At 38.2% G+C, this 27,076-nt stretch overlaps 1 protein-coding gene across 2 annotated transcripts in view; it reads right to left on the reverse strand.

Moving 5' to 3' along the window:
- The window catches only part of MET (MET proto-oncogene, receptor tyrosine kinase), a 115,811-nt gene that overhangs the window by 76,555 nt on the left and 12,180 nt on the right, over positions 1-27,076 (reverse strand). For both annotated transcript variants that reach the window (XM_040260887.1, XM_040260885.1), the window contains exon 2: positions 8,334-9,550. In XM_040260887.1, the coding sequence (XP_040116821.1) occupies positions 8,334-9,536 (1,203 nt within the window). In that variant the 5' untranslated portion in view covers positions 9,537-9,550. The remainder of the gene's footprint in view (positions 1-8,333; positions 9,551-27,076) is intronic.

The following is a 27,076-nucleotide window of genomic DNA, read 5'->3' on the forward strand; positions in this document are numbered from 1 at the left end:
CAACCCAGGATGAGATGGCTGGATGGCATCACGGACTCGATGGACGTGAGTCTGAGTGAACTCTGGGAGATGGTGATGAACAGGGAGGCCTGGCGTGCTGCGATTCATGGGGTCGCAAAGAGTCGGACACGACTGAGCGACTGAACTGAACTGATGACTGTTTATTGTCATCTCCTCTCCCAGCAGGTTTGCTTTATAAAGGCAAGAACCAGGCCTATATCACTCATTATTTTAAGACCAGTAGGGTTAGACAGTTGGAGAAGGCAATGGCAACCCACTCCAGTACTCTTGCCTGGAAAATCCCATGGACAAAGGAGCCTGGTAGGCTGCAGTCCATGGGTCGCGAAGAGTCGGGCACGACTGAGCGACTTCACTTTCACTTTTCACTTTCATGCATTGGAGCAGGAAATGGCAACCCACTCCAGTGTTCTTGCCTGGAGAATTCCAGGGATGGCGGAGCCTGGTGGGCTGCCATCTGTGGGGTCACAGAGAGTCGGACATGACTGAAGTGACTTAGCAGTAGCAGCAGCAGGGTTAGACAGTCAGTAAATTTCTGTTGAAATTTTTTATTGAATCTTAGTTGTATGAATAAGTCCTTTCCTCTGTCTCTTGATGAAAACAAAGATTACAAGTTTTTGGCAGTTTTATGCATTAAATGAAATGGTTAGGCTCTACTACTTGGTTTAAACTAATAAAATGAACGAACAAGCATGTAATGTAATTAGCTTAAAAAAATGGAAAATGTTGCACATTTTATTACCAAGATAATTTTTAGAGATATTCATTTTTACTATTGACTGCCATTGCATTAGTGCTTTTAATCTGCTTAGTGCTTTAGCACTAAATACTATTGATTCACTCAGAGCTAACATACCAATTTAATCTTTGTATTTTTCCCTTTTCCTTGGGTAGCACTTTACCTGTAGTTTAGTTTGTAGACTAGTTGCTAGAGGCAAGTGTTAAATGGATTTTAAATTTAAAATGTCATCAGAAAATTTAGTATCATACAGATTTACATTTTCTGGTACATGATTCAAATTCTAGCAAATTATGAGAAAGCCATATATTTTGAGATCACAACTCAGTAACTTTAATTTTCGTAGTATCAGTTCTAGATGAGAATGCTTTACAAATCAAAACTGACCTCAATTCATGCCTTTACCTACAGCATCACCTGAAATATCACCATTTTAATGTTCTTTGATTGATGAACATTTTGGTGATTTATTCAAATCAAACAACTTAAGTCAGACTTTAGTCTTAATTATTTTTTTGTTTTATAGTTAGATACTGTTCATAAAACACCTCCATTAATGAACATCAAGAATAGTTAAAACAAGCCTTATTCTATATTAGCATGCATTTATAATATATTTTTCTGTTCTCTCATTGAGAAACAAGAGAGTATCAGGTATTTTTGCAGTATAGAAGGAAGACACACTTTATCTGCCCTACCTTAGGGTGAAGTGCAGGAAGCCTCTTTTCCAAGGCTTTTACTTAGCAAGTCATTCATATGCAAATGAACCATTTTAGTTAGAGAAAAAATATATAATGAGAAGACTGGAATGTATCCAGGATCCTAGAATCATTTAGCACATTCACTATTATATTTTTTAAAAAATAAAAGGAGTTTTAATGATATCAAGAGTAGCTGAGCACTTGGTTTCATTTCCCTGACAAATGAGCCCTTTACAGCCGTCTCTGGACACTGGAGATGTGACTTACAGCACATATCTGGGCACTGAGTCATCCTGAACTCTGGGTGCCCACTGACTCAGTATCTGTGCCAACCTATGAATAAGCAACGGCAGAAATTCCTGGTGGGTCTTCTATCCAATTTCTGACAGCTCCTCATTTTTCTTATTAGAGGAGATAATAATGCAGGATGAAATGCCATCAATAAGATAGAAGTCTGAAGGAAGAATGTAACATTCAAATTTTGATAACATTATTTGGAATAAAAAATCTATGATTACTCAAGGAGGTGAATATTCTTATCAAAATGTGAAGTCTCATATGCTTTCAGAAGTCTCTAATCATGTCGTGGTATGGCAATAATGTATGTACCAGAGCTGTAGCTTCAGAATTTTATTATCACTTCTTCAAAAACCATAGGATTTATTTTTTTGCCCGAACTCCTTATTGTTTGCTCAATTAATTTAACGAAGCGAATTCTCCATGTAGAAATCAACTACTTAAATAAAAGATCACACAACTTGCTTCAAAGGACATTGAGAAAAATGAAGAATTAATTTATAATGCATGTCGTACAGTTAACACATAAATACCCATGTACAGGTGGGAAATATTATCAATCACATTCTGAATTGATATAATTCACAGGTTAAACCTATTTATAGTTTTGGTGATCATCTCAGTGTTAACTGTGTTTCTTTGTTTAACTTATTTCAAATGTCATGTCTTTGTTTTTTCATTCTTTCCTAGGGTGTACCTGTGAATAAACTACAAAATGGTTTAATGAAGGGTTATCAGGAGAATGAGAAAAAAAGCAAACATCTTTAACGGTTCACTCTGTAACATGTTTTCTAATACCCCAATGGTGTGCCCTGTGATCTCAGACAGCGTTACAAAATTCTGGAAAGAAAATAATTTTAAATTCCTCTTAATAAAATAATACAATGTAGTACATTTTATGAGACAGACAACATGGAAAATTCAACTAAGTTAGGGAGCAGCAACTCCCTGAGCCTGGGAGACAATAAAGAAGAGTTTACAGAAGGAAAGGAATCGAGTGTAAAATTAATGAATTACTACTTAGCTTTTTTTTTTAAGTAGATTGAATCCTTAGATGTGAAGGATTTTCTTTCTTGCAAGATTTTGCTTTGGTAATCTATTACATTTGGCATATGGCCAAGATGTTTAGTGTGTTTAGAATGAAGAATCCTCAATAGCATTTTTCATATAGGATAATATTCTCTCATTTTGAAGCACAGGAAGTAAAAAAACCCTGAAATCTGACTTCACATTTTTCATCCCTAATACGAAATGTGTTCTCTTGAGAGTGCTAGACTGTTTAAATAAGCATGCCAAACCAGTATAATTATATGGATGTTACTTGTAACACTGACTCCACATTTCCAGTTCAAATGGTGTGGTATGGGAGATTATAGATATACGGCCTATAAAGAGTTATAAATCTTTGTTTTATTAAATATTATGAGACATGCCCTGAGGATGACAGATCAATAATGGTCCTTGTGGTTTCCTGATGGAAGGCTGCAATTATTTTCTTCCATTACAACTTAAATGTAACCCAATTTTACTCATCTATCATCTTTATAATAGTAATAAAGAAACATCACGGTATGTTTATTTTTATGCCTATTCCTATTACCCCTTGTTTGCATCTTGTTTTGATTTTGTTTTCATTCAAAACTGTTCTAATCATTTTGCTTTCTTCCTTTGATGGCTCTGAGTGGTGACCCTTTAACTTTGGCACTCTGAAACGGAGATGGAAAATTACTACTTTAAGTTTCCTTTATTTTGGGAAGCAGTTGGCTACTCTTTGAGTATAAATGATGTTTAAAAACAAGGAAGCTTGGTACAAACAACCTTGAGGTTGACTTTTTCTAAAACTTCATTATCTGGAAATTCTTCAACATATAACTTAAGCATAACATAAGCATTGTATTTTATAGTGCCATAGGTAGTTAGAATTAAAGTCAAGGAAAGAAGCACCTTATACCTTCTAGATTGACTATAGAGCACAATTCTGATTCAGTTGTCCTTCTCGTCACCCTTCAAACCACCACCACTCCCATATCTCCTTTTTGCCTTTTGAAACTATTAAGTATTCAGGAGGACTTATACAAATTAAACATTATGGAGGTGGTCACTCATAACAGTCAGCCAGGGAAGTAAAAGACCCCTATGAGCAATAGAACCAGAATTTGCCTCTTCCAGAAAAAAATCCAGTAATTTGAATTTGACTTTCTTTACACAAATACCCCTTACAATGAGAGCTATTATGTATTATGTACCAAGGACAAAGTTAGAGCCTCTTATAAACATTGTTGAACTTGTCCACACCATAGTCCTGCATGGAGGAAAATGGGTTCATTGGATTTAAATAATGCTCTCAGGACAGGCCGGAGAAGGCAATGGCAACCCACTCCAGTGCTTTCGCCTGGAAAATCCCATGGATGGAGGAGCCTGGTGGGCTGCAGTCCATGGGGTCGCTGAGGGTTGGACACGACTGAGCGACTTCACTTTCACTTTTCACTTTCATGCATTGGAGAAGGAAATGGCAACCCACTCCAGTGTTCTTGAAGGTGGGCTGCTGTCTATGGGGTCACACAGAGTTGGACACAACTGAAGCAACTTAGCAGCAGCAGCAGCTCAGGACAGGCAGATAGAAAATCATGGGGTACAAGTTTGAATCCAGATCTCTTGTTCCATGAGATTGTGCTGCCTTCCAACTAGCTAAATTTATGATTATCTTATGTGCCAGGTACTTTATATTTATTATCCCATGTTTTTACAGAAAGCCTAAGAAGTAGGTATTGCTATCTGCATGTTACAAATGAGGAGACTGAGGCTCTAAGAATTAGGTAATGTGGAAGAAGTTACATAGGTGGTACATAGGAGACCAGGGCTTCCAACCAGGTGACTCTGACACCAAATTGCATGCTTTTCCCCTTTAAGTGACCAATCACTGGTCATTAAGATGACCAAGATATTGGTAAAAATATTTGCTACAAGTCTACTTATATTCTTTCAAATGCTTATATGTAAAATAAAACTTTGATATTGGGATTGCAAGAGAAAGTATAATGTCATAACTATTTTTTAGATAGGTGAGAGATATTTCAAAGACCCCTTTTTTATTTCAACTTTGATTAAAAATCTTTCAAAATGCATATATCCACTTCTGTTAGTAAGGATACTGTAATTTGAGGACAAAAAATTCCTTTATTCAATATTATTTGGAAGAAATTAGGCCAATGTATACTGATTCTAGTTTTTTCCTGGAATAACTGTCATGTTACTAAACCTCTTACATGACACTGTTGGATATCCAATCAATGTGCTTAAAGTGAATTTTTAATACTTTATCACAAAATAGAAGATGAGGGTTTCTTTTTAATGCCCAAATTTGGAGATTTTCCAAGTCTCCAGATTATGTAGCATTTTCTCAGTTACTTTATGTTGAATAACAATGTACAGTTTAGGGAACACACATTAACCTAAAACAACTTCAATCAATACTAATTTAGAATGCTTACAGAGGTTGAATGATGAATGCGAAAAAAGGGCAGTAAAGACTTTTAAGACCAAAGATTTAATTATTTGTGGATGTAGAATCTCATATTTCTAAAAGGTAGAAATCACTGTGAACAAACCCTTTAGCAGTCACTTTCAAAAGCAACAAAGAAAATGGTTACACTATAAAGATAAAGAACAACTAATAGTCAACACTAATAGTACATGAATGGATATCTGTGGCGTGGGATAGGTTTCCAGAAACAGCATCATATGGGGAATCAATGAGTTTTGAAGTATAAATAACTAAGAGGTGAAGACGACCTGCTCTGGAAACTATCAGATAACTTGAAAGAGGGTTTTAGTGATGTCATTAATATAGAAGATGTATATGAAAGTTTGCACATATACTTTTATAAAATATGAGAGTGGAAAAAGCAACATCATACATGATTTAAAATAAGCAAGTTAGGTCTGATGCTGCTGCTGGACCCTTAAAATCTAAAAGACCCTTTCCTGGTGCTCTGTCTGATCCTGTGATAGAGATACATTTTGTACAGGGCGGACGCTCAAGGAGGGCCAGAAAACCCCTGCTGCTGCAAACATGCTCCCAAAGCCTCAAAGGAAAGTTAGCACTGCAGCTTTCTTTGTCCACAAAGCACACAATGGTTCCTCTATAAAGATCTGATTGATTCGACACGTTAATAACAAAACTATAATATATGTATCTATTCACTAAATGTTATGCCAAAATAAAAACTCAGTTCCAGGAAATTGTTGGGTCACCTGATATCTCTGCCAAGTAAATTTGCCAGGACGAAATGGAGTAGTTGTGTTGCTTAGAGTCTTTCCAAACTAATTTGATCCTGTAAATCATTTGGTTTTGTGTGAGTAATGGCTCTAGGTGCCTTCATTTTAAGATGAAGCTGGGAAATGTCTGTATGCTGGTTATTGGAACAACCTGAGGTCTTTCTGTGGCGGGTATATGAAAACTGAGAATGTGGGTAGTTTCATTCTTGGAAGAATTCTGACCTCCAGTAACCAGAAAAGATAAACAGGCAAATAAATGAAGAGATTTGAAGGTATTTGTCTTTATGGAATTTGGCTAGTATTAAAGTTGGCTTCCCTTGTAAGAAGACTATGTTGGCAAGTTTCATCTTGTTTCCCACAAGAATTTTTGCGATGGGAGTGATAATAGTTTCAGGTGTGGTTGGTGCATTTTGGGCATTTTTCCTGGGTGATAAAACTGACCTGAATTTCATTGAGTAATCCTGCCTTTTTGTTCCTGTTGGAACACTAAAAATGTCAAAGGGGTAGGATAAAGTTCAGCTGTGTTTTGAGAATTTCTAGAATTGATAAATACTTTTATATCTGGGGTTTGAAATGTATAAAATAAAGCAAAGAGATAAGATAACAATATATCCTTGTAAGGTAAAGTCTCTTTAGTTTTCAACAAATTCACACAACAAGATTTAAATAACAAAGTCGTGTACTTTAGAAGCCCTGCAGGAATTTCCATTTGACTCATTTCTAAACTTGTGTTTCTGAAGCAATTTATTGGATGCAAGAAAAGTGTTTTCTCTGAAATGCTATTAATATTACACTTTTATTTCCTAATTCCCAGGTTTCTGAAAGTTTTTTTGTTTCCTTTCATTCTTTTGCATTTTCTAGTAAGGAAAAGGGGTAGCCTCATGAGCAATCCCATTGCTTCTCACAGATTTTGCAACACATATTAAAATGTATTCAGGGAGAAATAAGTCTTAGTTGGAATTTATATGTATGTATATTATGTATATTCATAGACTTTGGAGAGGGAAGGAAGTAAGTTATGGCTTTAGTTCACTGAAAGATGGATTCATTTTCTCCGAAGCATTTTTCTAACTTTATAAATAAACTACATAGATTTTCCATCTGGAGAAGTATCCTAGACATTTCAGCAAAAGTAAAACAAACGTTTCTGAATTCATATGTCCTCGGTACCCATCTGCAAATTATATACTTTCTTTTATCAAGGACATGTGTAATGTTCTTCCTGCTTGCAATTATAACCTTTACCACTTAGACTGAAAATTGTTAGAGTAAGAGAGATGTACATTTTCAAAGTCAGGTGTCTTTAGAAAAGCTATACCATTTGTTCATCCAGTTATGATCACTAGTGGTCCTTACATTAGGAGGCAATAGCAATTCTGTAATGTTCAAATCTGGGTCCCCACCAAGAAAGTGCAAGGCCACAATGGACTCCCAATTTGATGTTCTTCCTCTCAATTTGATGCTAGCCCTAAATGATCTGATGACCAGCAGGATAAATCCTCTTGGTATAGCTGGTAGCCTTTACTATATTTAAATCAAAGCAACAAAGAATTTCCCTAACAGTTCCTGTGAAAATACCATTTCATGTTGCATAAACATTCATCAATCAAAATATTTATATCTATAGACATCAAATGTCAACCAGGTGAAAAGCACCAAATCAGAACTTGGTAGATACATGCCCATTCAAGTAGGACTTCATGCACTGAAGCCAAGATCCAAAGGAGGAATCTGAGAGCAAAAATTTCCTCTATAGTTTTCTAATTAATAATGTTTAATGTATCAACATTCTAGAAGAGATTTTTGGTTGTTTTTAGTTGTTTCTTTAAGTAAAGCCAAGAATATAGATAATTCATACATCAGTGAGCGAATGGGACCTCATTAAAAAAAAAAGCCTTTAACACCTACAATTAAGCATCTAAATGTTGTAAAGGCTGCATGGCATTTCAATAATTGTGCTTTACGGAACTGCTGTTGCTAACTTTATGTACATCTGACCAGAACTACTAAAGCTTACATAAGAAATGAAGTTAATAATCAGAAAAATGTTGGCAAACATGCAAACCCAAATTGTAAAAATATTTTATATTTTCTTTAAGCTATCACATTAACTTCTTCTCAAGTTATGATTCTATCTTTAAATGAAGATTCAATTTCTAAATTTTCTTGGAAAGAATTTCCAAACATTTGGATAAATACAATTTACCAAGCACCAAAAAGCCCGTGATATTCTCTTTTAGGCTGGTACTGATTCTGACATGTACCTCATAATTTGCAAGTAGGGAACATGTGTGACTTACCCTATTGAAGCAGTGTTCATGGTTGGGGCCATAAAAGTGCTGGAGACATCTCACATTGTTTTTGTTGACGATCTTGTTGAAGAACTCATTGACATACTTGACAGGGAATGCACAGACAGCAGAGCGATTCATTGGTTCTGAGGAATCTGGCTTGCTTTGTGCAAACACCCCGTACAAAATGTCATCATTCAGGTTGGCACCTATTTGCCTAGCAAGTTGAGCCCCAGGCTTACTGACATATGCAGCTTGGAGAATATTAAATACTTCCTGCTTTGTGGATCTCTTTCTTCTCTTTTCTGTCAGAATACACTCCAGAGGCATTTCCATGTATGAATGCAATCCAGAGTCTGCGGAACAGAACCTGATTATTCTTGTGTGAAAAGTCTGAGCATCTAGAGTTTCCCGTTGGACTGTCAAAAAGTAAATAAAATGGTTGCTTTCAAAGGCGTGGATATACTTAATGGGGTAGGAATCTCGGAGCTCAGGTAGAACATCAATATAGGATTGGTCTGTCAAAAACTTAAAACCATCTTGCGTTTCCTTTAGCCTTCTCACCGATATCGAGTGCAACGAATGATCTGGAAGGTAAGAAGAATTTATGGTATTGCCCACGAAGAAGTTGATGAATCGCTCCTTCTCAGACAGTAGGACTTTGGTTCCCAGGGCACTCACCACACAGTCAGGACACTGGCCGGTCTCTTCGTCTTCCTGAGGAGAATACATGCAGTGAACCTCCGACTCTATGTCTGCAGTATTGTTGGGTGGCAGGACATGTCGCTGGCAGGTCCCTCTGTGGACACTGCCACAGCTAATGAGTTGATCATCATAGTACGTGTCAACAAGCAGAGCCATGTTGATGTTATCTTTCCAAACACCACCTGATAAATTGGCTTTGTGGCTGCAGTCCTGACATGGGAAACAATCTGGGTGTTCCAGCACAGGCCCAGTCTTGTACTCAGCAACCTTCTGAAGGTCTTTATCATTTAAAACGTAAATGTAGTTAACGGCACCGAGGTAAATGTGATGTTTGTGCAAAACAACATTCTGGATGGATGTTTCTGCAGTGAAGTTAGGAAGCTGATATTGCATGTTCACATTCATCCTGGACTTTACTAGTGCCTCTTTACACTCCCCATTGCTCTTCTGCACGAAGGTAAACAGAAGCACAAGAATGCCAGGTGCAAGCACAGCAGGGGCCTTCATGGTGAGAATTTTATCTGCCAAAAGACGTTCAAGGCGAGAGCAGTTTAGTTGTCATTAGAAACAAGAAGAAACAGAGAACTATACCAGTTAGACTATTAGAAACAAATCTTCCTAACTGGAATTTTTACACTGAGTGAAAACAAAAAACTCTAGCTGGCTTCACATAAAGATGCATTGTGCAGTTGGACATGACTTTACATAGTTTTAATTTTAGAACTCAAGCCACAAACAAGTAATTTTAGAGAGCCATTATAAGATGCAAACAATGTTCTGTATTAAGAATGATACAACAATTAAGTTAGACTCATTCAGCAGTGAAGTCAGAAAAATAGCACATTTCTTTCTTAACTCCTTGCTGGTTGTTTCATGTGGTTTAATATCTGTGGTTAATGACTAGGGTGATATTTAAACTTTCTCAGTTAGTCAAGTAAAGGAACTGTGGTTCAGATTCATTTACTCTACAAATCACAGCAGGCATTGTTTCCTTGGGAGCATGTAGAATTACTAAGCTAAATTTAGCTTCCTTTTGGAAGAAAACAATCATAAATTCTAGAAGCAATATGATCACATGCTGTTTATAGGATTTTGTGTGCAGAGAAAAGGTATGGTTATAATCGACCTATTGTTTTGGATAGACAAATGCTTAACTTAATGTAAGATCACTGGGAATGTAAAAACAGCAAGCTAAAAATGTATAAAATATAATCTTTAGGACTAAAGTGCTGGAATTATTGCTCAGGGAAAAACAACATATTGTTCATTACCAAGTCAAAAGCTATTTAGTTAAAAGAACGTTATTTTAACATGCCATTTTATGTGCATGGACAGTATTTCTACTAGGAAGCATGAGTGGACTTGTTATCCAGGTTTTAAAAACTGAAGGTGCACATTGTGAGTTCTACTTATAATAGTTACAGGCAGGTTTGGAAAAGAGAGGCCTTAGAAGGAACAGAAACCAAATGGCTACTACTTCCCCTTCATTTTAAAGAATGTATAATTCTGACAGGACAAAAGAGTCTCTAAAAACATACTGGGCATTGTAATTATGCCAAAGACTAACTCGAAGTCCACAGAGACACAACAGAATTCACTGTGCATGGCTCTGTGCTTGCAGTTTGGGAAATGGGACATGGCACTTAGCCTTCAGTGAACTTACACTGAAGCTAAGATATGATACACATATGCAAATTACTATAGTACATGCTATTATGATTTTCTGTATAGCAAAAACCAGAAGCTAAAAGCATCAAGAGAGGAAGGTATGGCCTGTACTGGGATTACTATGATCATGAGAAATATGGACAAGTCCATTACGTTTGAGATCCAGAAGAAAAGGACAATGCCTGTTTGGCTCATCACTCCATCTCATCAGCTTCATATAGAGCCTAGAATGAAGAAGGTGTTCAATAAATACATGTTGAATAAATGAGTGAATAAAAATTAAACAGTACAAAGTCACAGAACAGATAAGTGTAGTAGCCAGAACCTGAATTCAAATCTTATTGATTCCAAAATCAAAGATCATTTTATCCTACCAAATTGACAAATGGCAACCCACTCCAGTACTCTTGCCTGGAAAATCCCATGGATGGAAGAGCCTGGTAGGCTACAGTCCATGGGATCGCAAAGAGTCCGACACGACTGAGTGACTTCACCTTCACCTCACAGGCATTATTTAGGAGATAACAGAAAGTCACTGAAGGATTCTGAGGTAGAGAGTCATATGAGCAAGGTTTTACTCTAGGAAGATTGATCTGGAGGCAAAGTGACTTAGAGCAGGTAGAACCTGGCAATGAGAAGACCAGATGACAGGTATTATAGCCCACAACATAAAAAGGTCCAGAAGAAAGATGGCGGCCCCAAAAATACAAAGGAAGGGATGAGTGAGTGTAGGAAAGACACACCCTCATTTGTAGGTGTCTTTTCCTTCTAACCTTTGTTGGGTATTTACTAAAGGCCAGACACTGTGGTAGATGCTGGGAATACAGAACTCAGTACCTTCTCTGGGAACCTCACAGTCACTTGGCAGAGGCACAGGGTTGACACAAATTATGGCAGTCTGTAAGAAGGGCAAATCATACTGGAAATGATGCTAGAGTTGAGTCTTGACGGACAACGAGGAATGGGAATTTCTGGTGGGAGAGCCATTTGTGCAAAGACACAGTGGCAAGAGAGAGTATGTGACACAATCAGGAGAAATACAAGTAGTTGAACCTAGAGAAGTGGGGAAAACAAAAAGGGCAAATGAGGGAGATAAAAGTACTTGATAAACATCCCAAGGGAGCAAAACAAGGCATTTCCAAGAGCCCTGAAATGTAAGAGAAGACTCTCTTTCTGAGACAGCAGGAGAGGATGAGAGGTCAGATATAGATATAGGGACATTTAAGGAGTTTAGGCCATATGATCTCAATATCTAAAAATAAATTAGGGTATATGATTATCTGCTGAAACTGATGGATACAGAGGAGTTACCAGGGACTGACTTCAGGGTGTAGGAGAAAGTTTAGAATATCTACAGCAGGGCATGCAATCTGAGGTCAGCAAGAAATGAAAGAAAGGATTGTATAGTAGCTTTTAGGGCTTCCTGAAGATAAGACACAATGTATATGACTTCCTCTTCACATTCATGAGATATGGAAAAACAACAAGAAAGAAGGTTAAGGACACAATGATTTTCAGGATCCAAATGAAGGCATCTGATTAGGGGATATAGGCTTTAAAGGCTACAAAATTATAGTTGGACCAGAGGTAAGGCAGAGCTTCAATAAGGAATAAACCATGTAATGGTAAAAATAACAATAACATGTATTGAGTGCCTACACCACGTGCCAGGCATTCTGCTGAACCTCTGATATACTCTTCATAAACACCCTGTGACGTAAGAAGTATTACTATTCTCCATTTCTAGACAAGCAAACTTGCCAAAAGTCACACAGTTAGAATTAGATTCAGTCCCACATCTGGCTGATAGGAATCTGTACAGTCTGTTGAATGCTTCACTAACACTGAAGCAGCTTCCTGAGCTAAGAGGGAGAGTGCACCGGAGCAGAAGCGAGACAGAGCTCTGGTTCTGGCTCTTTCCCTCTCTAGTTGTGTGACTTTAGCCAATTCATTCACTCACCTCTGAGTCCCAGGGTCCAATGGCCTCACATGACTGCTCTAAGTATCAAAAAGAGATCTCATCTTTGAAAGCAATTTGCTCGGTTACATAGCATTTGTGTGTGTGTATACATACATACATATATATATATATATATGATTTAGAAAACTATGATCATGTCATCTAGTCCCATCACTTCATGGGAAGTAGATGGGGAAACAGTGGAAGCAGTGTCAGATTTTATTTTGGGGGGCTCCAAAATCACTGCAGATGGTGATTGCAGCCATGAAATTAAAAGACGCTTACTCCTTGGAAGGAAAGTTATGACCAACCTAGATAACATATTAAAAAGCAGAGACATTACTTTACCAACAAAGGTCTGTCTAGTCAAGGCTATGGTTTTTCCAGTAGTCGTGTATGGATGTGAGAGTTGGATGGTGAAGAAAGCTGAGCACTGAAGAATTGTGCTTTCAAACTGTGGTGTTGGAGAAGACTCTTGAGAGTCCCTTGGACTGCAAGGAGATCCAACCAGTTCATTCTAAAGGAGATCAGTCCTGGGTGTTCTTTGGAAGGACTGATGCTGAAGCTGAAACTCCAATACTTTGGTCACCTCATGCAACGAGTTGACTCACTGGAAAAGACTCTGATGCTGGGAGGGGTTGGGGGCCGGAGGAGAAGGGGACGACAGAGGATGAGATGGTTGGATGGCATCACTGACGTGATGCACATGAGTTCGAGTAAACTCCAGGAGTTGGTGATGGACAGGGAGGCCTGGCATGCTGTAATTCATGGGGTCACAAAGAGTCGGACACAACTGAGCGACTGAACTAAACTGATATGATTCTTAAATGTGTACATATATTTATGCTGCTGCTGCTAAGTCACTTCAGTTGTGTCTGACTCTGTGCGACCCCACAGACGGCAGCCCACCAGGCTCTCCGGTCCCTGGGATTCTCCAGGCAAGAACATTGGAGTGGGTTGCCATTTCCTTCTCCATTGCGTGAAAGTGAAAAGTGCAAGTGAAGTCGCTCAGTCGTGTCTGACCCTCAGCGACCCTATGGACTGTAGCCTTCCAGGCTCCTCCGTTCATGGGATTTTCCAGGCAAGAGTACTGGAGTGGGATGCCATTGCCTTCTCCAACATACATTTATAAACACACATAAATGTGCTGTTTTTATATGTAATTCTCATTAATTTGAAATATACTAGAACATTTTTGGCACTGGTGGTGGGAATGGCAAGGATTGTTAAGAAAAGGACTGAAGACAAGTTGTCCTATTAGAAGACAATACAAACTACAAATATGTGCCTAAACCTTCTAGAATATATTATGCAGAAAAACTAAATGCACTTCTCAAAACGGTATCACTGTATCTCCTGAAAATGGAAATATTAGTCTAATACATAATTTATCACTGTATTTTCTCTAGAAAAATAATAAGGGAAGAATATAAATGAACTATCACTGCCAAAAGAACAAAAAAAGCACTACAACCAAATTGCATCTTAATTGACGCCCATTAATAGTGTGGAGTGAGAATGACTTTTTTCTTCTAGGCTTTTTGAGGGAGCCTTCAAAACAATCTTTTTAAAAAAACCTGAGGTATTATATTATGTTTAAAAAACAGGTTCATATCTTAAGGTTGGTACGTAAGTCTTCCACAATACTAAACCTCAATCAACTAGAATCCAAGAAAATATATAAATGCATTAATGGGTTTCTTTGTTATCTTGCTTAGTGAGATGGCAAATCATAAGAAAACCAGTAGGGAAGGAGGAAAAAAAAAATCTATTTAAGGAAAAAACAATGCAGAATACCCCTGGAGTTAGTATCTCAGTCTACTTTCTTTCCATTCTCTTGACAACAACTAGTGATGCGGTTTTTCAGGTTGAGAAATCAAAGGTCAATTTTTAAAAAAAATTTATTAAAGCAAAATTACAGGAGTAGGGCCCATGTCAACAACAGAATTTTAAATTAAAAAATAGGTTTCTGTTTACTCCTTAGATTAAAAGAAAACAAACATCCTGTTTTACTGATCATTCCAATTAATTAAGGTTCCTATTAACAACGGTGTGTATTGGTCAGATTGGATCTTCTCCAGGAAATGTTTGTGTCCTTCACAAGTAGTCAAGGAATACTTCTGGAAATATATGTTGCTGAGCTATACACCCTGATGATGCTGCCAGTTAACTGACATCTGAGTGAGTGAGTGCATAGGCTCTGGAGACAGACTGCAGGGTTTGAGTCCATTCACTGTCTGTGTGACCCTGGGTAAATCTTTCTGAGCATCTATTTTCTCATCTGAAATATCGGAGTGATTACAGTACCTGTCTCTTGTGATGGTCACTCTGAGAGGGGGATTCAGTGAATGAATGGTTATAAACCCCTATGAGCAGTGCTTGGCACACAGTAAGCCATTAAATATCTCTATTATTGTTTGTTCATGTGCTCAGCTAATACTTTTCGACCATGTAGTGTATTCTAGATACTGTGCAGAGTGCTGAAGATACAAAAATAAGTAAAACACTTTCAAATTGTCAGTGAGATCTCAGATTAGTCAAGGAAGCAAACTAGACGAGTTTAAACGCAACATGGAAATGTCTATGGGAGCCCCTCAAGGGAAAATTAACCAGGTTAAGGGAGTCAGGCAGGTCTATCAATCAATCAGTCATGGTCCTTTCCTCACAATGCATTCACAGTAGTGAAGCTCAGCATGGGGTAGGGGGGCATTACCCTGAGTTTTAGTTGTGGCAGTAAAGCTACATAGTTGTACAACCCCAAAGCATTCACCCAGTTCCTTTGACTTTAGCTGCTTTCTTATTTACAAAATTATAGTGTTGAACAAGTTGTGTGATGGAGTTCTCTGGAACCAGCTAATGGGAGCTTATCATGTGCATCTCTTCCCAACTCATGTTCAGTGACCTCATCTTGGTAGCTTGACATCGGCCGTAGTAGGAGTATTTACACCATAGGAGTTGGCAAACACTACAAATCAGAGCTCTCCCCCCACGGACGGATGGTTATTAAATACCTACAAGCATACCCCTGGGTTAAATTGATGAACTTTTGAAGTATATTCCAACTGAGAGATTGTTTTTCTACAACTACGTTTTACTCCAGTGCCATTGAATTGGCATTTCTTTTTCTTCTCTATCATCTGCCAGATCAGGCTGTGTGAGCAATTTTAATATTTATGTTGGGAGTGAATCCAGAAATACTTTCATCTTTCATATATTTTTGCCTTGATACATTTATTCCCGTGACATGCTTGGATCAGGCTTTCAATATAAAATGTCTTTTTACTGTTTGTTTTTTCTTTCTTTCTGAAATAGTGCTGGCCATTTAACCAACTTTGAGATCCTTACTAAAAGGAACACGTAAAGATGATTCAAACAGACTGACTAATTCATTCTCTTAAAATGTCATGCACATAGCAGGTGAAACTGAATCATTCATAAAACATTTCTTTCTTTCTTTTCAGTTGATAGTTACGATAATCTCACTGGCAACATATTTCCTGGGAGTGATTATCTCAATGGCACATTTGTCATTAAAGTTTTGGTATTTAGGGGTATTTCCTTTAAAGAGGACTGCTCTATTAGCTACAAATACTAGCTTAACCTAAAGGTAATACCACCTACTCAACTCTGTATGCCATCTATCTACCTCTAGTTTTCTCATATATTGTAACGTGCTTACATTGGGATTTTCATGCCCTAGAAATCTATTAAATTTATTAACTACCTGTGCCTATCACCATTACTACCATCACCATCACTGTCCTCATCAACAAAAACTTGTCTCAAAGCATATGCCTGTGTTATGCAAGTCGCTCAGTCATATCTGACTCTTTGCAACCCCATGGACTATAGCCCACCAGGCTCTTCTTTCCATGGAATTCTCCAGGCCAGAATACTGGAGTGGGTAGCCATTCAGTTTTCCAGGGGATCGTCCCAACCCAGGGATAGCCTGCAGGTCTCCTGCACTGTAGGCAAATTCTTTACTGTCTGTGCCACAGGAAGCCCCTATGTTGTAAGCAAGTACTGATGCCTCATGAAAAAATATGACAGGTGTTATGGAACAGGTTTTGTAAAGGAGATACTTTTAAAACTTTGAAATGGGTACATTTGCTTTCTTTAGGAATTTTCTTAGAAATTATAATATTTTATAACTATATAGTCAGTACTTTATAGTTTGCAAGATTCGGTCCATTATATAAATTCTTCTAATCTGAACGTTTTCTTAGAAGATAAGCATTGCTCACATTTTTTAAGGAAAATGGAAAAATCTCATGTTTTTATGAAAAAAAAAAAGAGATTCAAAGAGGATAAAATATTATCTAAAATATGAAAAACATGAAATCTAGTTTTTATAAGTGTATTTATATTTTTTTAAAAAATATGATGCTTATTTGGACTATTTCAAATTATTTGTACTTTCTGGAAAAGATTTCTGTTTTAAAGGCACAATATTTTGAAAAAAATTTCTGTATTTACTTGCACAGCCCCAACTCTCTCGACTACTGGCAACTCTTTTGAAAACTCTCCCCTATCTAATGGGGCTGTCAATCACCTCTTCACCTGAAGGTGAGCTTGCAAACCAGGCTGGTCTGTTAGTGAATTCTATTCCTTTGACCCAGAGCCTGGTCACGGGTGAGCATGTGACTAAAGCAAGGCAACCAGAGTCTTTCAGGGCTTAATATAGATACGGGGAGGAGATCTTTCTCTCTCTTAAAGATCACCAGCCCTAAGGATGATGTTAATTTGTAGTGTATGATGACCATTTTGTCACTGGGTGGAAAAAGCCTGCCTCGGCATGAAAATGATCCAAGGGATAGAACATTGTAGACACAGAGAAAGGCAAGTCACCAGTGCTATTGCTGAAGTATCCATTTCTACTGGGTCTTCTTCAGCTAATGAGAACCAGTAAAATTTTCCTTTCCTCCTTTCTTTCTCTTTTTTTTATCAGCAGTTTCATTGGGATTTTTTTATTTCTTGTGCCTGAAGAAGTCTTGACCAAATAATATCCATTCGAAGATTCTACAAACTTGTGAATTCAAACTCAAGAGCACAAAAGAAGCCTTATATAAAATATTCAAGTAACTGGGAAAGATGGTTTCTTTTTTTACTTGAATAAATATTTCATTCTGCATTTGGAAAGTATCTTCTGGTTAAAATTTCTGAGGTGCTCTAGTAGCTTTTATCCTGCTCTATAGTTTCAAATTCTACTTCAATATTTCAGTTCAGTCACTCAGTTGTGTCCGACTCTTTGCGACCCCATGAATCGCAGCACACCAGAGCTCGCTGTCCATCACCAACTCCCGGAGTTCACTCAAACTCACGTCCATCGAGTCAGTGATGCCATCCAGCCATCTCATCCTCTGTCGCCCCCTTTTCCTCCTGCCCCCAATCCCTCCCAGCGTCAGAGTCTTTTCCAATGAGTCAACTCTTTCCACGAGGTGGCCAAAGTACTGGAGCTTCAGCTTCAGCATCATTCCTTCCAAAGAACACCCAGGGCTGATCTCCTTTAGAATTTACTTAACATAAAAATAGAAATAATGTATTTGATAGAAATATTTCTATAGAAATAATGTATCTAAGTGAAAGTGAAAGTGAAGTCGCTCAGTCGTGTCTGACTCTTTGCGACCCCGTGAACTGTAGCCTACCAGGCTCCTCCGTTCTTGGGATTCTCCAGGCAAGAATACTGGAGTGGGTTGCCATTTCCTTCTCCAGGGGAACTTCTCGACCCAGGGATCGAACCCAGGTCTCCCGCATGGCGAGCAGATGCTTTAACCTCTGAGCCACCACGGAAGCAAAAACTAGAAAACTCTCCAATCCTGCTTTTAAGTGTATAAAAGGGATTTATGATGATGGAAAATGGCTGAAGCCCCATATTAAGGAAATTGCAGTCATAAAAAGAGTCATGGCTAAATTCTCCAGGATGACTTACCAGAGTGAAATACTAAGGAAAATTCTTAGCCCTTTCTACATTTATATATTATTTCCATTAATTTAAAAGGGTGCCCATAAAAACAAAGTCAAGGAAAGAAGATACTAATAGGAGATTCCTGATGCCATTTAAAATATATTTATAAACACTCATTACTTATGAAGTCATATCTTATCAAATATTAATCAAATATTTGTGAGCTCCCATTGTATACCACACCCCTGTATAAATAGAGAGTTTCTATCCTCAAAAAGTGTATAGTCTGTGGATTTGAAGACAGTAAGATAAATGCTAAAAATCTAAATGTGCAACCTAAATTGAAAAGTGACAGATCTACTGGATTGTTGAAATAGTAAATTTTAAAACACGCCTTGTGGAACATTTAATTCTTAGGTCTAAAGTTTTAACACTTAAGTGTTTTTATCATCAACAAACCTAAAGCTGACTTCAGAAAGATAAAATAATGCCTGTCAAAAATCCTTTCTAATGTAGCCAGACACTACCTTGACGATGATTTCTAATAGTAAGTCAAAGGCACGTAAGGATTTGTCATGATTTTTCCCCACATGACTACTCTTTTATATGACCACATTTATATGAGTCAAAATACACATGATTTAATTTTATGTCTAATATTTACAGAGTATTTTGTTGACAACATTGTTCCCAATAACTCGTAAGTCTTCTGGAGAAGAGGGCATTGTATAGTAGAGAGAGTACAGGCTTCGGTGTCATCACACTGCAATGTGATGCGAATCTGGGCTTTACCATTAACATACTTTCTGACCCCGAGTGTCAGTTTCTTCATCTAAAACATGGGAATAATAAGGGTACACATCCATGGGTTGGACAGGAGGGTTAAAGATAAATTATGAGACACTGGAATTTGGCATTCAATAAATGCTGCTTTTATGCTCATCTTCCTAAGCTGAGTAGCCAGTTTCTGCCTACCCTCATCAAAAATGAGGAACTTGGCATAGTCCACTGGGTGAGCCCACTCCAAATACTTGCTGACTCTTTCATCACCTTAGCCCTCTCATCCACAGTTTAAATAGTATTATTTCTTATTTTTCTACCCTTTGGCCATCTTGTGGTTTTCCTCTCAAGCTATTTCAAGTTCCTGAAGTCCTTCTTAAATTGTACTCTAAGACAAAGGCCACTGTAAGGGCTTTCCACACTAATACAGAACAACAAACAAGGAACTATTGTGTGTGTATGTTGTGTTAGTCGCTCAGTTGTGTCCGACTCTTTGCGACCCCATGGACTGTAGCCTACCAGGCTCCTCCCTCCATGGGATTCTCCAGGCAAGAGTACTGGAGTGGGTTGCCATTGCCTTCGCCAGGAAGGAACTATTACTTTACCTCTTTAGAGAAAAGTAAATCCACATCACCACTGAGGCTTAGCAAATGAGTATACAGAATGCTTAAATTGAATTTCATATTAAACAATGAATAAAATTTTAGTATAATTATGTCCCATGAATGTATACTACATGACAGTATGAGTTGTAAGCAAACGGAGAAAAATAAGGGAATAATTACCATTTTTATTAACAGAACTTAGATTGAAACTGTTTTGGCCAAACCTATCTAATCTGTTGGAGTAGAACAGTACTTTTTAGGTTTTTATAGCACACACATGTTGCAAAAGTGCATACTTTTTGGGGGGGTTGTTGTTGCTGTTTTGAGGCTGTGTGTCTAAAATATGCTGTTTTCGAAGTGATTATCAAGGTAACCTGTTCATAACAGGTGGTTTTAAATATCCTGTGAAGATATAACCATATAAAATAAAGGTTTTTTTTCCCTAAAAATCAAGGAAAAGATTTGTGTGCTTATTACAGTCTATATGGCAACCTGTCACTGACATGAAATTTCTGAAACAGAAAAAGAATTCCTATATTTATTTGCATACTTTATTTATAATAAAAAGCTTATTGAAATTCATATATAGGTTTCTAAAGGAGAAATAAAAATGGCACAAAATGATTTTAATGTGTTATAAATATTATTTTGGTGGCTGCTCTAAACAATTACTCCTGATTATTACACAAATGTTTCTTTGAAAGAGACCCAAACAGTGCTCTTACTCAGATTTTTATCTAATACTGTATCCCTTCTTCCAATAAACATTTTAAAAGTTGAAAATGACTGAATCATTGCACAAGAAAAAGCCAACTTGCATTTTCCAGCTGTAACATATGATTGAGATCATTGTTCAACTCTGATATGATACTAGTAAAGATAAAAAGAACTGAATTCCATTATATTCTCAAGATTATCCTTCACATAGTCTTATTCTGTTAGTAAATATCTTTGTCCTTTTAAGAATGGCTGAAAGTACTCAACTTCTGGGAATTAATAAATAGACATTTGTTTTATCATTGTGCATATCATTAAAAAGTCCTGTTCCGAAAATACATTGAACTGTCAGTGTCTTGACTGATGGACAGCCTTTGTCCCATTAACAAGCTGTAGGTCAGGTAAGAATGTTTCACTGCCCTTAAAAATGTGAAGATTAAACTTTGAATATTAAAGTGCTAAGATGCTTGAAATCCCATAAAACTATTTTAAAATATTTTTCAGCCTAATGGAAAGATGCAATTTTATAGTTCAGATTGTGCAGAAGTGCTATCAGATTTTGTTCAATTAATCCAGAAATCCTGAATAACTCAAACCCACAGGTCACATCTGAGAAACATCTAAGTACACGAATTAAATTAAAAAAAAAAATAGCCTAGCAATCTTCTCCAGTTGCACTCAATTACAGGATTTGATTAGGATGAACCTGACTGAATGGTCTGAATGTGAGCCACTGAAGGGAGACACGGAGAGGAAGCCGGTACATTACTCATTAATGAATCAGACATTTCCCTCCCTCAGTGGTTGAAAATGCTCTCGGTATAAGACACAGTGAATTCCAAATGGGGAGAACTGTGCTCAAGAGTGAGTTTATATAACTGATTAATCTCTTCCGGTGTTACCTAGAGCAGAAATCAAATGCCTGCAGAGGAACGCTGGTGGTAAGTGGACCTATTTATGTTATGGCCCCATCACATAAAGAGAGAGCAGCATCCAGGGGAAAACAGAAAAAGAGGAGACACATAAGGATGCCAAAGGCCAGGCTGTGACCCTGAAATATGGAATCCTTTACCACTATTTGCACTTAGTCCTTAGGGTAAGCCTGAATTTTATTTTGCTCACACATGAGAACTTTTCTGGAAATCAAAGTTACCAGGTAGACTCTCTGGTGGTGAAGTGAACCAGGGACACTTTTCAAGGTGAGTTTTGTCAGTATATAACATTTTCTTTTCAGGAAAAGTATAAAAAAGCTTTTAGAAAACAAGAAAATGATGTGAATAGAAGAAATAACAAAACTGGCCACATTTTGTATAAATGTGGATTCCTTGTGTAAACATAAAGCAGTTCTAACTGTGTTGAGAGAAAAAAACGTGTAAATATCACTACATTGAGATCAATAATCAGAGAATAAAAGATCCAAATAAAACCTTCTACAGAAATCTTAAATACTTTTAAATAAGGAATGCCAAACAAAGCAATCCTCGTAAAAATAGCACAGAACAGAAAAATAAGAATTGAATCCAATATCTGACCCTCAGTAAACACTCTGCATCTTTGAAAAATCAATAAACCAAAAGGTTAGGACAACTTAAAAACAAGTGTGCTCAGGACTGCATTTATATAACTGATCAAGGAAAAATAATTCAGAGCAGGGTATGTGTGTCTGAGGGAGAGAAACAGAGAAAAGAGCTCAAGATATCAAAAAAACTTGCTAACCATACAGGTGCTGCCCACTGGTTGGCAGTTCCAGCCTCCTGTCCCACTCACTGCCCTCTAGGTTGTGCATTCCAGATGGGTGTGCATCTCTGGAGGAATATAGGGAAGGAGAGCTAACTACAGTAAAGGATGGGCCACAGAGTATTTCAGAGTGAAGATAGTACTATATCGGATAAGCTGGAGTTGCTAAGGCACAGTCAAGGCAGGAGACAGATACTCTGGACAGAGACAACACCCATGCAGACACCGTGGGGAGAATGTGCAGGGCTGTTTAGGATACTGTAACTGGCACAGAAGCTGTGTGGGCTGGGCCTGGGTGTGGATGAAGTTGGAAGGTTAAGCGGAGCACATCACAGAAAGTCTTACAATCCTGCTGAGGGGTCTGCACTCTTTTAGTATTGGAGAGTCCCTGGGAAATTTTAATCAGGACATGGAAACCAGCCTACTTATAACTGTAATTAGACAACTTTGGTGGCAGTGTGGTGAATGGATTGGAGGGGAAAGAAGCTAGGGGCCAGAAGACATAACAGAAGGTCACTGCATCTTCCCAGGCAATAGAGGATGAAGATTTCCAATAAAGCAAAGACTCCTAGATCTGTATCTTCATATCTTTATGTCCAGAGAGTCCAGAAGTCCATCTCTCAAGCATCAGTTTTGTATGTTCAACAGCTATTTTTTAGAAAGTACTTATTTATTTATTGGCTGTGTCCTGATTGCTGTGTGGAATTTTTCTCTAGTTGTGATGCATGGGCTCCTAGTTGCGGTGGCTTCTCTTGCTGTGGAGCATGGGTTCTAGGGTACACGGGCTCAGTAGTTGCATTTCTTGGGCTCTAGAGTACAGGCTCAATAGTTGTGGCTCACAAGCTTAGTTGCTCCGAGGCATGTGGGTTCTTTACCACTGAGCCACCAGGGAAGTCCTGTTCAACAGTTATTTAAGACTAAATTTGACCAATATTTATTGAGAGCCTAATATATGCAAGATGTGTGGGGGTATATCAGTAAACAAAACAAACATGCCTGCTGTTGTGGAATGTACTTTGTGACAGGTGGTTCCAGACAACAAATACATAAAACAGTTAAATCAATCAAGTAGTATATTAGAAGCTGATGAGTAAGTGTTGGGAAAAAATGCAGGGCTCCATGTAAGAAGTATTTATATTGTTTGTTAAGTGTTCTCAACAAATAAAGCAGTTTCAGAATGTGAATAAAAGAAGTTGATGAATGTTACTGGCAAAAAAAAAAAAAAAACAGCATCAAAGGATGAAGAATGCACAGCACAGGGGCCAGTAAGCCTGTACCTCAGTGACTAGGAGATATCAGAGAAGACAAAGAATCAGAGCAAGCAGGACCTTGTAGTCTTGAGCTTTTATTGGAGTGAAATGTGAAGCCACTGCAGAGTGGTGAACAAGGAAGTGATTATACTTTAATAGAATCACTTTGACTAGGTGTGAGAGATTTCCGGTGGCAGGAGGTGGGATAGTGCTAAAACAGAGACATGATGCTGGTTAGGGACTGGGAAGCTGCTGTAATGTCCAGGTGAGTGATGGCGGGCGCCTAGGCCAAGAGAAAAGAATAAATGATGAGAGGTGACTGAATTCTGGTCATATTTTGAACACAGAGCTGAAAGGATTTGCAGATGGATTTGGAGATGAGGTGTGTGAGGAATAAAAGGACTCAAGAATGTGCTAAAAGATTTTGGCTTTGGTAAAGGGAGAATGACTCTGCCAGTCACAGATACTGAGGAGCAGGAGGGTGGAGCAAGTTTGGCAGGGCTGTGTGAAGATCATATGTTTAGTTTTGTTCATGCTTGAGATACTTCTTAGGCACCCAAAATGAGATACTGAGTTTGCAGTTGGATATTTGAGCCCTGGAGTTAAGGAGAAAGATCTGGACTAGAGACTTAAATTAGAAAGCTATCTGCATATTAATGGTATGAAAAACAATGACATGAAGGAGACCACCAAGGGAAGGCGTGTAGGGAACGGAGAGAGAACTGTGTGCTTGGGCACACCAGCGCCAACAGGTTGGTGAAAAGGGTGATTACAAAGGAGCAGTTGGATAGACCTTCTAGCACCTCCATCTACTCCCATGATACTTGTTCCGCCCGTTTCATATCCTATCTCCATTCCCACATTCCCATCAAGCCTAACTCCTCCCTTCAGGTATTTTAAATATGTCCACCTGTATCTATCCCCAGGGCAGTATCACTTCTTGCTTGTATTTATTACTTGATCTTCCCTCTCCCTTCTTATCCCTGATCATCCATCCCCCAATGTAGCAGAGATATCTTTCTAAAAAGATGGTCTGATTATATCATTTTTTTATGTTTAAAAATAGATCAACTCCTTAGCACAGCTTAAAAGCCATGCATGATGTGGCTTCTGCCTAATTCTCCCACCTTGACACTTGCCATCACCTCCCTAGAAATCCAGGCTCCAGCTATCCTGTCTTTGCATGAATTGAAGCAAGCCATGTGTTCTCCTACTCTGGGTTTCAGCATGTAGATCTTTCTTTATGGAACACTTCTGCCCTCACCTTCAACTGGTTAACTCTTACTGTCTCTTCAAGTCTCATCTTAGGAAACACTTCTTCTAGGAAGCTTTCACCAATGCCTCCTTTGCCCTCTAGGATGGGATTGGGAATTCTCCCAAGTGCTAATACATCAAATCTGCCTTTCCCTTATCTAGATTTTATAATGTTGTATTGTAATTTACTTATTCATAACTCCCACCAGGCTACAAGCTCCATCTTTAGCCCTTGGCATAGTGCCATTAGGGCTTCCCAAGTAGCACCAGTGGTAAAGAGCCTGCCTGCCAATGCATGAGACTTTAGAGACACAGGTTCTATCCCTGGGTTGGGAAGATCCCCTGGAGGAGGGCATGGCAACCCATTCCAGTATTCTTGCCAGGAGAGTCCCCATGGACAGAGGAGCCTGGTGGGCTACAGTCAATGGTGTCGCAAAGAGCCTGACATATTGAAAGTACAGCAGGTAGTGTCATTCATGGCACTTGGTAAGAATTTGTTGAAGAACAGATAATGGAATAAATTAATAAATGAAAGAATTATCCTGAACAAAAACCCTGGCAATATGGATAGGATAGGAAAAAAGGACTAAATTAGAAATTTATGTGACAGTGATTCAACATAGATTTTGACCACAAAGGAGATGAGAAATCAAAGATGAGTATACAATGTCTGTCTTGTATGTAATAATCAAAGGTAAGGAAAATAGGCAGAGAAGAGTTTTGGGGCAAAAATAATACTTCAGTTAATAACTGAGGTATGTGTTTGTCATTCACGTGGCAGTCTTTAAGGTGGTTAACAACAAGGGCATAGTGGTCAGGAGAAAAGAGGGAGTCAGAAATGACCCATGAAAGAACTTGAGGTCATGGAGGTATCACCTATGGACATGTTCAGTAAGAGAAAGCGGGATTCAGATGAACCCTGAAAAGGACCAGAATCTAAACTTTATATCTAAAGGGAAAAAAAAAAAAAAAGGTTTGAGTGGCATTTCAGAAGCTTGAAGAGAAATTTCAAGAAAGAAAAAGCAAGGTGTATAGTATCAGATCTCATAGAAGGATCAAGTGGTATAAAAGAACTGTCAGATTTGGCAATGAGGTTTCCAGTGTTTAGAAGATACTTTCTTGAGTGCGGGGAACAAACTGCTTGAGTTGAATGAGTTAATAAATGAATGGCAGTAGAAAAAAAAGAGATGGTAAAGCGCCTGCCTCCAATGCGGGAGACCCGGGTTCGATCCCTGGGTCAGGAAGATCTCTTGGAGAAAGAAATGGTAACCCACTCCAGTATTCTTGCCTGGAAAATCCCATGGATCGAGAAGCCTGGTAGGCTACAGGCCATGGGATCCCAAAGAGTCGGACACGACTGAGCGACTTCACTTTTACTTTCACTTAAGAGATTTTCAGAAATTCTTTAAAGGATAAGGCAGAAATAGGAGTGAATACTTAAGATAACTGTATATTATGAATCTTATCAGGTGTGTGACATATGTGTATTCTTTCTTCCTAGAAGAAGCAAGTTGAGTAAGGGCTGAGTGAAAAATGGTGATAGAGGATTTAAAGATGAGAGGGGTTGGTAGGGAAGGTGGGACAGATGGAGCAAGGGGCTTAAAGATGTGGGGAATGTGATCAAGACCATAAGTTGAAAAGACCATTTCATCATCTCACACAGAAGCAAGGAGGTAATAATGGGTGACATGGAAACCATTTAGGATTCTGTTTACTCTTTAAGTTACAAGTGAAGATACTACACTGAGAAGGGGAGCCAAAGAGATTCAAGAACTTGAGGGAATAATGGAAGCTTGTAACCACTAGTGAAAGTCACTCAGTCGTGTCCAATTCTTTGCAACCCCATGGATTATACAGTTCATGGAATTCTCCAGGCTAGAATACTGAAGTAGGTAACCGTTCCCTTATCCAGGGGATCTTCCCAACCCAGGGATCGAACCCAGATCTCCGGCATTGTATGCAGATTCTTTACCAGATGAGCCACCAGGGAAGCCCAATCACTGTGGTGGTAAGAGGTAAAAATGAGACTACAGACAAGTAAACAGATATGCTGGTAAGAGAAGCAGGTACTACAGACTGGTCAAAATGAGCAATGACCAAAGCAAAAATAAAAGTTCTCAAGGTAATATTTATCCTAATGCATAATGCTCATTTTTACTGAGTATCTAAAC

Source organism: Oryx dammah, unplaced genomic scaffold, assembly GCF_014754425.2.
Source record: "Oryx dammah isolate SB20612 unplaced genomic scaffold, SCBI_Odam_1.1 HiC_scaffold_18, whole genome shotgun sequence".
NCBI lineage: Eukaryota > Metazoa > Chordata > Mammalia > Artiodactyla > Bovidae > Oryx > Oryx dammah.